This window comes from Apaloderma vittatum, unplaced genomic scaffold, assembly GCF_000703405.1.
Source record: "Apaloderma vittatum isolate BGI_N311 unplaced genomic scaffold, ASM70340v1 scaffold3483, whole genome shotgun sequence".
NCBI lineage: Eukaryota > Metazoa > Chordata > Aves > Trogoniformes > Trogonidae > Apaloderma > Apaloderma vittatum.
Window position 1 is genome coordinate 1 of NW_009709675.1, and position 15,836 is coordinate 15,836.

General features: G+C 36.3%; 1 protein-coding gene across 1 annotated transcript in view; it reads right to left on the minus strand.

Moving 5' to 3' along the window:
* Positions 1 to 7,787: 7,787 nt before the first annotated feature.
* LOC104272099 (protein diaphanous homolog 3-like) overlaps positions 7,788 to 15,836 on the minus strand; it is a gene marked incomplete at its 3' end in the record, with an annotated part of 32,550 nt that continues 24,501 nt past the window's right edge. The window contains exons 8-15 of the mRNA XM_009866999.1: positions 14,188 to 14,298; positions 13,637 to 13,755; positions 13,380 to 13,496; positions 12,066 to 12,184; positions 11,866 to 11,930; positions 11,154 to 11,258; positions 9,418 to 9,729; positions 7,788 to 7,902 (exon numbers count right to left, since the gene is read on the minus strand). Of these exons, the coding sequence (XP_009865301.1) occupies positions 7,788 to 7,902; positions 9,418 to 9,729; positions 11,154 to 11,258; positions 11,866 to 11,930; positions 12,066 to 12,184; positions 13,380 to 13,496; positions 13,637 to 13,755; positions 14,188 to 14,298 (1,063 nt within the window). The remainder of the gene's footprint in view (positions 7,903 to 9,417; positions 9,730 to 11,153; positions 11,259 to 11,865; positions 11,931 to 12,065; positions 12,185 to 13,379; positions 13,497 to 13,636; positions 13,756 to 14,187; positions 14,299 to 15,836) is intronic.

A 15,836-nucleotide genomic window follows, 5' to 3' on the forward strand; every position in this document is an offset into this window, starting at 1 on the left:
CAAGCTGGAACATAGGATGTTTTACAAAAAATATTAGAAAAAAATTTTATGGTGAAGGTGACAGAGCACTGGCACAGGCTTCTCAGGGAGGTTGTGGAGTCTCCTTCTCTGGAGACTTTCAAATCTCATCTGGACATGTTCCTGTGTGACCTTCTGTAGGCGATCCTGCTCTGGCAGGGGGGCTCGACTAGATGATCTTTTGAGGTCCCTTCCAACCCCCTAATATTCTGTGATTGTGTCTTACAGGTTTGTAATAATAAGATTCTACAAGCAGCACAGTTTGGAGGAACTTCTGTGTAAATCCTCCTTCCACTTCTATGTAAATCCTCCTCCAGAGGAAGAAAGTATGAAGACACTGAGTTCCAACTAATCCTTCAGGCAGACTGACCACAAATTCTACTGATTATGCTGGATAGGCTGTGGCGTGTCAAACAGAGCACTGAACTGATTTATATTGCTGATTTGACCTTCTTGCTAGCATTTACTCTCTTTCCTGGTTTAAAATGTTTGAGACTTGATTGGCACCACAACAGTTTAGGCCTTGATGGCTTCTCCTAGTATACAGGGGAGGAAAAAAAATAAAAAGACAAAAAATTACGAAGAACTATATTGACCTTTTCAAGACAAGTTCTAGCAGAGATAGTGCTCCCACAAAAGTGTTTTGTTTCTGAATAATCAAGTCTGGCAGGAGCTCTGGTGTGATGGGATCAGACACTGCCATCTCCAGTAAGATTAGGATAAAAATCTGCCCCACTTGAATAAAAATTTTAAAAAAGTTAAAAAAATAAAAAAAAAAACAGAGAGAGATCATGCAATCCTTCTCTTTCTTCTCTCTTGAGTTTACTAGATCTGTTCTCTTAAATATCTAAAAAAAAACCAAGGAAATTTCTCATTTACTATGGCTTCTTCCATTAACTGCAGTTATGTGCATACTGTTAAAAATAATGAAGAATTTAGGAATTGTTTCTCATATGTTTCATCTGCATTGTCTAATCCTCATTTGGACTTAAACACTTCAAACATAACAGTTATGCAAAAAAAAAACCCAACTACATTTGTTGGATCAAATCAAGTCAACTTATTGACAGGATATTCCTGAACACAGCACACTAATTATAAAGAACTTATTTCAGAAAACTGTTGCTTTTCTTAAATTTTGGAAACAAGAGACAAATTGTAATTTTGTATTTAAATGCCTGCAGAGATTTCTTTTTGGTTAGAGGTTGCTTTCTCATACGCTCTATAGAACATCCAAATCCTTGGAGTCGCCTTTGGCAAACGACTTCAAGCACCTGAAGGATGAATTTAAGCAACATGTAGCTGGTTCTCTTGAGCTATCCTGAATGTGTATCCTACATTAAACCTAACTACTACATTCTCACTACATTATTTACACTTATTCTCAGACTTCTGCCGACTTCTTGCTAGATCTTCTCCATGCCAGTACTCTTTGAAGTATCTCCATAAACTATGTGAACTTTTAATAGGTATTTCGTTATTTCTCTCCCTTCTCTAAGTGGCAAGACCAAGTATTTGCATATAAAAACTTACCTTATTTTGATGTCATAAGACTTAAACATAGCAGCTTGAAGCTACTCCAAGCAGATACTCTTATATCCAAGATTAAGAACTTAGAAAGTGCCATACTGGGTCTAGCCCAGCACTCTCTCCAAGAGCTGCAATAAGAGGTGTTACTTAAAGAGACAGTATGCCAGCCTTATCATTACTTATTATTTCTTCTCCTCACTCCCAAAAGAGGAGGTCCCTCTTCCTACAAGTGCATCCTTTTGTATTTCTTCTGGACCTATTACCTCTGGATGTGTCATGTTCTTTGAAGCTGTGGAACTTCTGAACTTGTCACCAAGTGGTCCCACCAATCGCCTAGCTAACTCTATTTCTGAAAAATTAAATACACTTCTCACTATCAGCTGCAGGATCCTTTCCAAGAAATACAGAATTCTAAAAGAGTATGTTCCATGTCCTGTTCACACTTAGCTAGCTACACGTAATGAGTTTTCCTGTTCCATTAATTTGGGCAGGCCTTCCACATTTTTAATCCTTTTCCTTGTGATACCTTCTGTAACGTTCCGATCGAGTCATACACATTTTTTACCCCATAGTTGGGGGTTTTTTTCTGAATTACACTACAAAGCTCAAGCAAATCTTTAAGATGGCATTTTAAGAATAGTCTCTAGGTTGCTACTAGGCATGGGTATCTTGCTTGCTTGACCAGCTGCATCTTTCATTCAGTTCCCTGTCCTAAAGTTAAATACTTGGATTGTTCTCTCCTGGTATAACATTAAAATAACTATTTTTCCTCTCCTACTCTGACCTCCTTAGTTTTTTGCATGACTCAAACCCGTTCCCAGAACAGTTCCTTTTCACGTTGGTTACAGGAACACTGGGAACAGTCATTTGTTGCATCCAAAGCTTTTACCTTCTCGTAACATCCTCATAAGAAATCAATTCAACCCATATGCAGGTAGTTAAATCTCCCACTCTTTTGCCACACAATTTGTAGCTTCTCTAATCTCACTTAACATTTTCTCACCACAAACATAATCTGATCCAAGAGCTATTACTACTGTATAATATTATATTACTAGAAGGAATTTCCAGTCACTAGCTTTTTCACTGTAGGCTTCTATTCCTCCCCACAAGATTTTCACGCTGCTACACTTCACGCTGTCTTTTATGCAAAGCACCACTCCCCTTCCTGTACATCTAATCATTCCAGCAAAGTTGACACCATATTAACATCATACCTGTGATTAGCCTCCTTCCATCAGGCTTCCAATATATCTGTTTTAAAGTAGTTGTCATTTGATAAGGAGCAGTTTTGTTTGTTCATCTTACCTTTTAAGCTTAAGATAATATAATAGCACATATGCGGTTTGCTTCAGCTCAGTATTTCACATAGCAGTTAACTTCAAGTCATATATTCAGTTTAATGTTTTCAGAGAATTACAGCAAGAGATTCTTTGATACCATTGTTGCCAACACGGCTTTTCAGATTTTCTACATTGATGGGCAATCATGAGTATAATCCTGATAAATCTTAAACGCTTTATTTCTTATTATTTCTTTCTCTTTCAAGTCTCTAACTCCCTTCATACCAATCCTTTTTACCTTTAAAAAGAAAGGTTATCAGAAAACTCAAGATCATTCATGCAAACCATTCACATTCATCATTTTCTTTTCAGGACTTTTCAATTTATTTTGTTCTTCTTTCCTCCCAAACCAGGTAGAGCACCATGGAGCAACCTTACTTACACACTGGTGTTTTTAGGCCAGTGATTTCATTCCTTACTTTTACTCTTTTAGCAGCTGACACAAAGCTAAAGATTTGAGAGTTCCAGAATCTTTTATTTGTTTCTTTCTTTCTTGGGGCAACTCCCTCTTGTGTTTTCTTGCAAATATTTTAAATGTATGTACAATTTCTAGTCACAATTAAATCTTTCCTCAGGTATCCAGAGTGAAAATATTCCATCTTCACATTGACCTCTATTTCCAGATTTCAAACTAATATTCTCCTCCCACATAGAATCATAGAGCGCGCTGGGCTAGAAAGGAACTTTAAGTTCATATAGTCTAACCCCCCTGCAGTGATCAGGGGCATCTTTAACTAGATCAGGTTGCTCAGAGTCCCATCACACCTGACTTCGAATGCCTCCAGGGATGGGCCCCCACCTCTCTTGGCAACCTGTGCCAGTGTTCTGCCAACCTCATAGGAAAGAGCTTCTTCCTAATATCTAATCTAAATCTACCCTGCTTTAGTTTAAAACCATTGTTCCTCATCCTGTCGGTACACACTCTTGTGAACAGTCCCTCCCCAGCTTTCCTGTAGGCCTCCTTCAGGTACTGGAAAGACTCTGTAAGGTGTCCACAGAGTCTTTTCTTCTTCAGGCTGAACAACCCCAACTCTCTCAGCCTGTCCTCATAGCAGAGGTGCTCCAGCCCGTTGATCATTTTTGTGGCCCTCCTTTGGACCCACTCCAATAAGTCCACATCTTTCTTGTGTGGAGGGGTCCAGAGTGAGGTCTCACCAGAGAAGCTCCCTGTGTAGCAGTAAATCTATATGGTTTTATGACTAAGGAGTTTGCTTTCCATTATGCCCTTGCCTATTTCTTTTATATATGATCTTAGATTTAAGATTACAAATTGATTCCGAGACAAGAATAAATTATGAGTCAATAGAGAAATACTTTCTCATCACTAAGTTGCTACACAAACACCATAAGCATCTGATGCTTTAATAATTCTTATTGTTCCAGCTCAAACTTTATTTTTTTATAAAACACATTGCTTTCATCAAATGGTTCAATTTCTGGAAAGTGACAAAAATAGCTTTGTAATAAGTACCAGAATGAAGAGAAAATGCCCTATACCACCTATAGCCCTTCATAGACTCATCAGTTTCACTACCATTAAAAAAGCAGCATAGCAAAAACCCTGGATCCAGTAAGTTACTAAGACTGCCATCAGCACGTCCAAGAAGTGATTATTTCCCTCTACTCCCCTGCACCCTCATGGAGAAGTTACCCACTTCAAGAAAAATATAAATACATTAGAATGAGCATAGCAGAAAATCATCAAGCTAATTAGAGGAATGAAACGTAAGATGCAGACAGAAAAGCTGAGAGAGCTGTCAATTTTGAAGAACAAAAGGAAACTCTTACTGCTGCCTCAAACTGCCTAACAGCAAGCTACAAATAAGAGGGAATCAGATTCTTCCTGGAGGTGCACAATGACCAAGAGGCAACAGAATGAACAAGTTGCAATAAAAGATATTCCATGAAGATGTTATGAAAGAAATTTCACCACCATGGTGCCAAACGTGAGCAGGCTGTCCATCCATACATCTTCATCTTGATGGATAGCTCAAACTCAGCTGGGCAAAGCACCAAGCAACACAAAACAGACTGGTCCTTTTAGAAGGGTGACCCAGGATAAGAGGAAATGGCCTCAAGTTGTGTCAAGGGAAGTTTAGACTGGATATTAAGAAGAATTTCTTTACCGAAAGGGTGATCAGGCATTGGAATGGGTCACCCAGGGCAGTGGTGGAGTCCCTGTCTCTGGAGGTATTCAAGAGTTCTGTAAAAACAGTGCTGAGGAATATGGTTTAATTGAGGATTTCTCAGTGTTAGCTTAATGGTTAAACTCGATCTTAAAGGTCTTTTCCACTCTAGGTAATCCTGTGATTCTGTGATTGGACCAGATGACCTTCAGAAGTCCCTTCCAAATTAACTATTTCAATGATTCTAGGACATGTCTCTGACATGGCTTCGGACATCCTGAATTAGAGTGATGATTTTTTTTTCTCTGAGCATAGTCTTTGCTCCATGTTACTACTCACTGTTTTTCCTACACTCCGAAGCTAGACTCTCTTTTACTTTTTTTATTCTTGCGGTAATGTTTCTGTTATACTTCCATAACATCTTCAGTAAGTTTAATTGCTTCAATACCCATTCAGAATCAACATCATTTGTAACTTCTATACAAACATCTGCTAAAGCTTCAAATCTATTCTATACTGTTCTGTATTCCTTTTCTAGTAGAAATTCCTCAATGGATTATTTACAGAGACATAAGACTTCCTCTTCTGCATCAACACTGCAATACTTTTGACACATCAGCTGGCAAAATGCACGAACGGAACATTTGAGTACTTCAATCTGATTTTACTTAATCAGAATAAAATTCACTTAGCGTCATTGAACATTCTGGTCCTTGCTTCCACAACTGGATACCTCTTCTTACACAATTACTTCAGTGAAAAGAGTGCATAAGCAGACCCTTCAACAGAGTGGAAACCAGCTCATTCTCTGCATGTTGTCATTTGGCTACAGAATCATTTTCAGCTCCTCATCTTTCCGGTTTGAGAGACAAAGCTTTAGAAATATAGTCAAGGACTGTTCTCACATGGACTCTAATGAATAGCTTGCTGATTCTCCTTTAGAAAGCATGTTGTTAAATCCCTTCAAGACTGAGAAGCAAAGAAAACTGGATGTCTCCAATTTCACTGGCAAGCTTTAAACAGTAAGTTACATATAAGCTACCAAAAAAATCCCCTCTTTCCATGGTCATGAGAGTAAAAGCAGTGACTTTGCTGTCCTGCTGTTAATAAACAACATTGAGCTGCCCAGTTCTGTCTGCCTCTGTGTTTAATCATTCATGCAAATTTCTGTAAAACTCACTTAAAATAATAGGAAATTTAGTTCCAAGTTGCCCTTTAGACACCTACTTGTTCTAAATAAAATCTTTGGTGTCTCCACTTCCTTTGCAAAATTAAGATCACGGCACACTTATCACTCACGTGCAATGAGAGAGATTTCAAAACTTTAAAAAAAAAAAAAAAATCAGAAAAAAATTAAGCAGTAAGCTCGACCTGTGAAAAAAAAATAATTTAAATTTGTCCCTGCAGGCTATAGCCTTTTAACCACACCCCTGTCTCTTTTGGTATGAGAGTACACTTCACTGATTTTTCAACTGTAGAACCAGTAACTCTCTTCTATTAGGTTTTGTGAAAACAATGTATTCAGTCTATTCTGTTAAACTTTGAAGAGATGTTAATCTTGTTAGCTTTAATGTTCTCACTGTCTGTGGAGATTCACAATTCTCTTTTGAGCCATTAACATGTTTGGCTTGAACACCATCTTGTCTCCCAAATATTACTGTTTAATTACACGTAGGAAACAGTATTTCCTCCAGTGGCTTTTAAACCTTCCAACCTATTAATTCATGGAACATTCTTGGGAATTCTCCTAACATTATAAAGGCATCACAATTACCTTTTAGGCTTATTCTAATAGATTCAAGCAAAATCATCTGTGGTCTGTGAGGTTTTCTTGCCTTTTTATGTTTGTACAGCATTCTTAATAATATTAAGTACTAGGAGTAATAAACTGTAATACTCAACTCAGTAGAAATACTGCTAGAACATAAAAAGCCTGCTCTGACAAATGCAGAATGAAGCCCTTGGTTATTATAAAAAAATAAATTGGATAATGCACACCAAAGCATACCTCAAAATATGGAGAAACTTGAGAATGTCATGCACTACATTAAATAAAATTATCAAATTGAAATTTATAAAGCAATCTAAAAATATAATAATGCCATTTCAGTTTGAAAAGAAATTAATCATTGTAGCCCTTTGTCTGCCCCAAAGTCTCTGATACCATTCCAGGAGAGAGGCATTTTATATATGGGGCAGAATAACTTTGGTGACTTCTAGAAAGCGAGAAAAAGTTTAAAGCTAGGAATGCTTTTACATATTTTGCTCTTCTACGATACATTAAAAGCTGAAGAAGCTAAGCAAAATATCAAAGGACATCTACATCGCTACAAGTTTATCAAAAGGTAAAAGATTGCATTAAAAGACTCTCCTCTTTGATGGAACCGAAACATATCAATTATCATATGCATTCTGAGGATAAAAACATCATCTTATAGACTCAAGATTAGAACACTATGTTTTATTAAGGTGTTCTGACTAAATTTTATAAATATTTTTCCAAACATGAGTGAATAGAAGTCTGTATTATCCAGAAGCATTTCTTGGGGGTTTTGGTAAGGTTTTGCTTGAAGTCAGAATTTTTCTTACCCTTTGAGTAAAATAGTTGAATATTACTGCTTTAAGCAGTCTAGGACTTTCAAATTTTTTCTTCATACATTATACGTAAAAAAAAGTATGTTAATAATATATTCAAAAATTTTCATATAGATTTGAGCCCCAAATGGTTTCAAATATAACTACAAAAGCTGAAAAGTAGTCTATTACTTACCCCTTTTTTGACAACAAAACGTAAGTTCCAATTTGCAAAGCATGTCAGCATTCTCATACTTGTCCTCTTCTGCTTTAACCCAAAAACAGGATTCTGTCATTTCCTGAGGCCTGATCTATAAGCAATACACAAAACAAAATTTTACTAATTAAATTATTTTGTTACTATGCAGAGACTGTGCTCTGCAGAGCCTGAAGCAAATGAAATGCTTAAGAGCTCCATAAAACGTGAACTTTTGGTATATAATTCATTCTCAGAATTGTTAATATATTGCTGATTGAAGATAATGCTCACAGAAAGTGCTTTTGCACAAACTGATATAAGTTTAAAGCAATACATACAACATACTCTTACGCAGTCTAATAATAGCAAATTATCTTCAAACTAGATTTATAACTTGAGTAAACTTTAAATACTCCTTGAACACAGCTGGTTTAACTAGGTATTATCTTACTTTATAGCTTTGATTGCTACATAAAATTCTGAAATATCTTTCTACTAACTTTTTTTGGTCTAAATAATTAGAGTTTCCAAAACTTAGTAAATTGACAGTTCTGTTATACCTGATCCTGTCACCATGATGTAAAAAAAAAAAAAAAAAACCACAAAAAAACAAAAAAAACCCACACAACTGACTATATTTCTTAACTATTAAATTTAAATAAGTGTATTTATACTGAGGACAAATGGAGAGACGTGCAATGCTTCTTCCAATAGTCCAAGTTAGATCCATCAAGACAGTTTTTTTGAAGTATTATAGCTATCAGTACAATGCAGTGACCAATCCAATATAAACAGTCTGCTAAGAGACAAGGCATAGTAGGACCCAGGAAGACCACTGGTGTCAAGCTTCTGTTGTTCTACACCAGAACTGACTTTTACCACATACGTCAGAAAGTCAACAGATACTTGTCCAGATGACTCATGAGTCAATGAAAGGCAAGTTTCAGAAAGTGATGAAAACTGAAAGACAAGGCATTCATATCTTATATAATTTTAACTAATAATTCACAGAATCATAGAATGGCCTGACTTGGAAGGGACCTTAGAGATCATCTAATCCAACCTCCCTGCCATGGGCAGGGATGCCTCACGACTAGATCAGGCTACTCAAGGCCTTGAACATCTCCAGGGAGGGGGCAGCCACAATGTCTCTGGACAGTTTATTCCAAAGTCTTGCCACCCTCGTACTGAAGAATTTCTTTCTAAGATCCAATCTAAACTTATTCTCCTTCAACTTAAACCCATTTTCCCTTGTCCCATCGCTGGACACTCTTGTAAAAAGTCCCTCCCCAGCCTTCCTGTAGGTTCCCTTCAGGTATTGGAAGGCAGCTATTAGGTCCCCCCAGAGTCTTTCTCTTCTCTAGGCTGAACAGGCTCAGCTCCCCCAGCCTGTCCTTGTCCAGCACCTGGATCATCTTTGTGGCCTCCTCTGAACACGCTCCAACAGATCTAAGTCGCTCTTAGAGTGGGGGCACTAGAACTGGATCCAGTATTCGAGGTGAGGTCTCCCGAAAGCAAAGCAAAGTAAAGTAATATATCAATTGTTCTATATAGTCTTACTCTCGACAATATATTTGCCCTGAGCGCTATGTAAGATTTTACATCAAGTATTTGCTGTAAGTCCTACCTTGGACCAGTTGAGTCTTTTCATTGTAACCTCAGGTCTGAATTCTTTTTTAGGCTTCATTCCAAATGGCAAAGTACATGAAGATGGAGCTCCAGGCAGGCCTGGTAGAGGCGGTGGTGGAGGAGCACCACCAAAAGCCAGAGGAATTCCCAAGCCATTCAAAAGCGGCGGAGGAGGAGGGGGAGGTGGTGGTGGTGGAATTGCTCCTTTAGAAGGCAGGGGTGGAGGAGGGGGAGGTGGAAGTTGATGGGGTCCCGTAGCTTCCAGTGGAACAACAGATGCACCTCCGTGTGTTGATGGCATGGAACCATACTGATAAAAAAATATTCAGTTTCATATTTTTATCAACAAAACGCCTAACAATCATAGTTCATAGATTAAATCCAGCAAGTCAGTTGAAAGCCATTTTTCTTGTATAGGACAATCAAACAGGAACTATGAGGCAAACATGCTTTTGATTACATAATTGGAAGTCTCGAGATTTGAAGCAGACATTCAAGATCAGGAGGTGCATGCCAAAAATGACAAATATATAAAGAAGGACTGATACGTATCATGATGAAATTTTATGTAGACTGCTATGGTTTAGCTCCAAAAAAAAAAATCCTCATCTCTAGTGTTCTTTCTTATACAGATTCCAGAGAAACCTTCCAAGTACATAATAGCAGAATCTGAAGATAATAGTCATTCTGTAACATTTTCCAATACAGGAGCATTCTCATTCTACAGAACTGAAAGAACAAAGTAACGTAGAAAAAGAATATCCTTCAAAAAAACCACAGCTGTCTTACACACAGCCTTCTTATTCTATATAGTAATGACATCTATATTGTATCGAGACAGTCTTATTAGTACTTCAGGAAGACAAAAAAATATATACATTTATTTCTACTATTTCAAGATCTACCGCAGGCCTTCAAACATCAGTAAACATGCAGCAATCTGAATTACAATGACATTTTTAAACAGACCAGACTAATTTTCCTCACTCAGAAAATTAAACAAGCTAAAAAGTATAAAAATAGCTCTGTGATGAAAACATGTATTTTATCATATTCCCATCTGCATGTCTTCATGAAGCTTTCTTTCCTTGACTGTTCTTTTTACTCCAGGAAATAAGACACAAGAAAATTCACTTAGAGTCTCCTCACTCAGATTTTAGAGCTGAAGTAGTTACAAGTTAACTTAAGTACTACTCTCAAAAATCTGCACTATTCCTCTCCATCACATTTTAAAATATCTATTTATGCTTGAAAATTGAAAAATTATCGGGAGATGTTCTTATCCAGCCACAGGTTATTTCCTTCCCTGCTGGATATCCACAGTAAGGCTTCGGCAAAGCAAACTGCATAATGAATAATTTCCTGTGGAAGCATGAAGATCACAGTGATGAATGCTAATCTAAAAGCATAAGACTTATTACTCTATGTGGTTAATTACTTTGGAAATATATGACACTGAAAACAAAACCCAAATGAAACGTAAGAATCAGGTTTAATTAACAGAGCTCAGGCACGAAAAGAATCATCTGAGAACTCAAACAGCTAATTAATGTCACCCTACAATTCTTTGTATTAAAAAAAAAAAAGAAATAAAGGAACTTAACAGTAACTAATGATCGATAATAAGAATTCTTTGGAAAAACAACCTCAATTGCACTATCAGAATCTGCAGATGCAAAATGAAGTCCCTTTTCAAAAACAGTATTTCATACATTCATTTCAACTGCCTTATACCTGTGATTTAAAAGCTTGTAATTCTGCTTCAAGTTCATTAATTCTTTCTTCTTTTTTTTGAAGTAGGGCCTGGGTCTCTTGATGAACTACAAAATCTTTTTCAAACTAAGGAAAAGAGGGGGAGGGAGAGATGGGGAAAGAAAATTGTTGATAATAGTCAGTTCTGCATAGTTTCTCTGGATTCCAACTTTTCCTATTGTGTTTGTTATAACTCACATTAACAATACTAAGGACAGGTACAAACTGATCTTTTATTTTAACTTCCATGCATTCACTGAATAGAAGTACCACCAATATTACCATTACAAGGGCTTACTATACAAAATGGCATAAAGTACTTGATGGATTCAACTGAAATTAAAGTAGTTTAAAGAGAATATTTACAGTAATACAGTACTGTAGATACAAATGAGCCAATTCTTCTTCTTGAAGAAACTGACAACTGTTCACATAAGGTACTCAGTTTCTTTTTGGGAGATTTGTATACATAACTTGAAAATAAATAGTAGGAAGATTCTCAGTTGTGGCTAAATACTTAACAGTACTTTTCTCTGCTTCCTAGTTCACAAAAAACTTCTAAACTCCGGCTTAAACATAGAAGTAATAGCTATTTGAAGTTCGAAAGTATGCCACGTTGAGTTGCACTATTCATGAAGCGATTAAGTAATCTTCTGTGTCCATCTTATGATCACATAACTTCAAAATTACTTACTTTTCTGGAAAGTTCAGAAGCCCTCTCTTCACACTCTTCTAATCTTGCTTTATCTACACAGATATCTTGAAAAAATAAACAGACACAATTGCACATATACAGGAAACAGAAGATTCTTAATCACATATACAACTTTAACTTGGTTTGTGAAACATGTAAAGAAGTATGCTACTGTAGTAATTTCCAAATACTGTACTTACCTATTAAGTGGCTGATATTTATATCTAATCTTTTGCGATACGTGAAATCTGGGTCTGTTCCACTTCGATGTAACACTATCTGGGACACACACTCTTCAATTAATTTGAAATACTGTGGACTAAAGACAGAGATTGGTTCTTTTACAGCATATTTATCAACATATTTTTAAAATCCTGTCTATGAACACAGTAAGGTCAAAAAAGATCTGGCCTTATTTCCATAGAAGGGTAGGTGCAAACCCACAAAGTCTGAAAGGACAAATATATCTGACAGTTTATTACACAGGAAGAGTTTACACAAAGCTCGAAAAAACAGCAGATCTGAAGATAAATGGTCCTTAAAATATAAACTCTCCACCTCTCTCACTGTGGAAATACAAGATGAAAGGACTCCCTCCTGCTTCCTCCCAATAAAGAGATCAGCTTGAATCCTTCTGGTTTTGTGACTTCTGTAACTACAGATGCCCTGCTTCAGTAAGAAGAAGGAAAACCATCTTGATCTAACAGGCTGGGGGTATGACAGCTGGGTCATTTGCCCAGAATGTACAAGCTGTGAATTCAAATCCTTTCAGGTGGAAGAGGCCTAGCACAGGTGTACTCATGTCAGGCAAGCATTCTTAACCTTTAAAGTTATATCTGTGCTAGATCTTGCCTGAAATACAAAGTTATGCAGAACACAATGCAGAAGACAAATGGCTTTCCTTCCCTGTTTAGCTCATATTCAATTCATCCAGTGTTTCCTCAAAAACAATGCAAGCAGTTTGTAGAAAAGAAAGTATTTGGTAGCTTCAGACATCTAAGATTTTAACTGTATTGCTGTAGTTTATCCAGTGAATTTTCCAATAAACACTAACATGCTCACGCTGACCTATAACGTATATTGAGAAGACTCAATTTCCAACCAAAAGTTATTCTAAATTAATCATCTACTCAGATTTCTGTATAAAGTGCACTTTTGTGAATACCTGGTTTTGTCCTTTGACTCAAAGACACCACAAAATTATAATGGCTTATAACCAATTAAGAGACCTGTCCTGACTGCTTACGCTTGCCGTCAGTAAGGTTTAGATCCCAACAAAAATAGTTTTCTATAGTTATATATAAAATTGTACGCTAAGCAGAAGAGACAAAAACATATAGACTTCATTCTTATTCAATGCTGATACATTTGAACATGAGTTCACAGAGGTGTACTTAGACCACACAAAAAAGTACTAAACTGTATTTATCACTAAATTTATGGAAGAAATATTCTGTTAATGACTAAATGACAACCAAATCCGCAATTAACATTTAGCATAGCATTAAACATACCGTATAAAATAATCATTTCTTATCAGCAAAAGGTGTTGGAGAATAGAAAGAAAATATCCTTCAGCACTAGTGTCCTTAACTGTATTCCACACCATGTTGTAAACATCATTTACTTCAGTAAGAATGTTAAGGAGGATAATAGCAAGGAAACAATATTGTTGACGGATAACTTCTTTTAAACAGAAATTATACCAGAAAAATATCCATTATACACTTTATTTTGTTCATCTTTCTCTTGCCGATATCTAAAAGGATATTCTAATTCAGATCTAATATCTTCTAAACGATGAGAGAATTCAATCATATCTTCCTCCTTATGCTCATTGAACACTTTCAGCTGAATATCTAGTGCTTCATTCTTTATACATGTCAATTGCTGCAAAGAAGAAACAATAGAAAGGCTTACAAAAATAGCATTTCCATATGTAAATAAACCTTATCATTTTAACAACTTTCCCAAGTCTACGTTATTTTAAAGTTTAAAATTACAGGTACACATGAGTTTAGTTAAATACTCAAAAGGTAAACATGGCTTCAGCCTGGCTTAACAAGTTTCTGCAGAACAGTGTGTCACGTGTTCCAAATCAAAGTCCTAAAGCACTGAGGAATCAGCATAAAGTTCACAGAGCACACTTTACCTTTTCATTCTTATTTTAAGACTGCTTCTCATATCTAACAGTTCATGCCCAAACTTAATAAAATGCCTTTGAGAATAATTTATTAAAGCTTGTTCTCCCATTCCCCCTCTCAAGCTCAAACAGTCCAATAATTTAAATAGTAATGCAAGGAGAGACTACAAGGCACTTACTGGCAATATCTCTTTCAATCCACTGCGCATAAATTCATTTCTGATGTGAAGCCTAAAATCCAAGTCATCAGGAGATGTAACAAGAGCATTGATGAGTTGCATGCAAGCTACCTATAACAGAAGAAATATTAAGCTATTATTTCTTAGATTTCAATATACATCAAAGTCAAAAAGATATAATTAACTACTAATTAGACATTACATCTCATCTAATTATCAAATCTACTGTAATCTTATAATTAAAATACTTAAATTTCCTATCAGCAACATGTGCTATAAATACCGAACACTAGTTCATGAATTTCCATAAAAATGAAATCTTTTCTCATTCCAGTGAATTTTGTCCTTTTATACAAGGAGCAAGTTCCTCTAGCAAATCAACTCTAGCAGACAGCAAATACCTTGACAAGCATAATTCTCAAAATAAAAAAAAACAATGTAAATATACATTTATTTATACATATATAAAAAAAGTTAGTGACATACTAGAAAGGGTAAAGGCTAAAGTCTGTATGAACAGTAGAAAATATATTAGAACAACAAAATGCTGATTAAAACTACACTGAGTCTGATGAACAGAATAGGCTTTATTTTCTTGTTTTTAAATTTTCCCTTTTTAAACATACTGAGTGTCATAGAACCCTTCATAGGAACAGCACTCAGCTCAAAAGTATCAGGTCAGCCAATGAGTAGTCTTTCCGAAGAATCAAGACGCTCATCTTGAAAACCCATAGCCAGGAGCAGCATTCCCTGTCCAGATTCACAAGCCTTTACAACTACAGCAACTTATTATTAATCATAAACAAGGATGACAACAGCCACTATTTTCCTTTCTTTACCCTCTTCATTGTTTGTCCACCTTGCTTCAATGCATAGGATTCACGTATTTCCTGCATTTTAAGGGGGCTTTAAAAGCACAAGTCAATCAGAATTGCTTACATACTATGCTAGGCCGGAAGACAAGTAAGGCAATGGGGTTCAAACACATTCCCTATTGTAAAGCTTTTTATCAAGCAGAAAATGATGGCATATTTTACTGTGGCGAAACAAAAGGTGATACCAGGAACATACTGAATCAGTCATCATCAAGGTACACATAATTCCAAGTACTGAATTTACATATGGTGACCAGAAAAACTGTGTGGCCAAGCGACTTTGATATGGGCTGTAAGAAATAACAGCACTCACTAGGTTTCCAAGAGGAGCATACTAGGATTCAATGATCATACAGACTACAAGCATGATCCTACTTTAATCATACTGCAAGGAATATAAATGTGAAAGTAGTTTTATATAATATTTTATTTGAACAGTGTAAATGACAGTGTAATTTAGGCCTACTTAACAGCAACGTTAGCATACGTAGAAGAACTTGAGAATAACAGAGTCATAGAATTTTTTAGGTTGGAAAAGACCTTTAAGATCACCAGTACAACCATTAGCTTAACAGTGACAAATCCACCACTAAACTATGTCCCTAAGCACGACATCTACACATACCTCCAAGCATGGTGATTCCACTACTTCCTTGGGCATCCTGCTCCAGGGCTTGACAACCCTTTCCCGGAAGAAAGTTTTCCTAATATCCAATCTAAACTTCCCCTGGTGCAAGTTGAGGCCATTTCCTCTCGCCCTATCACTTTTTACAT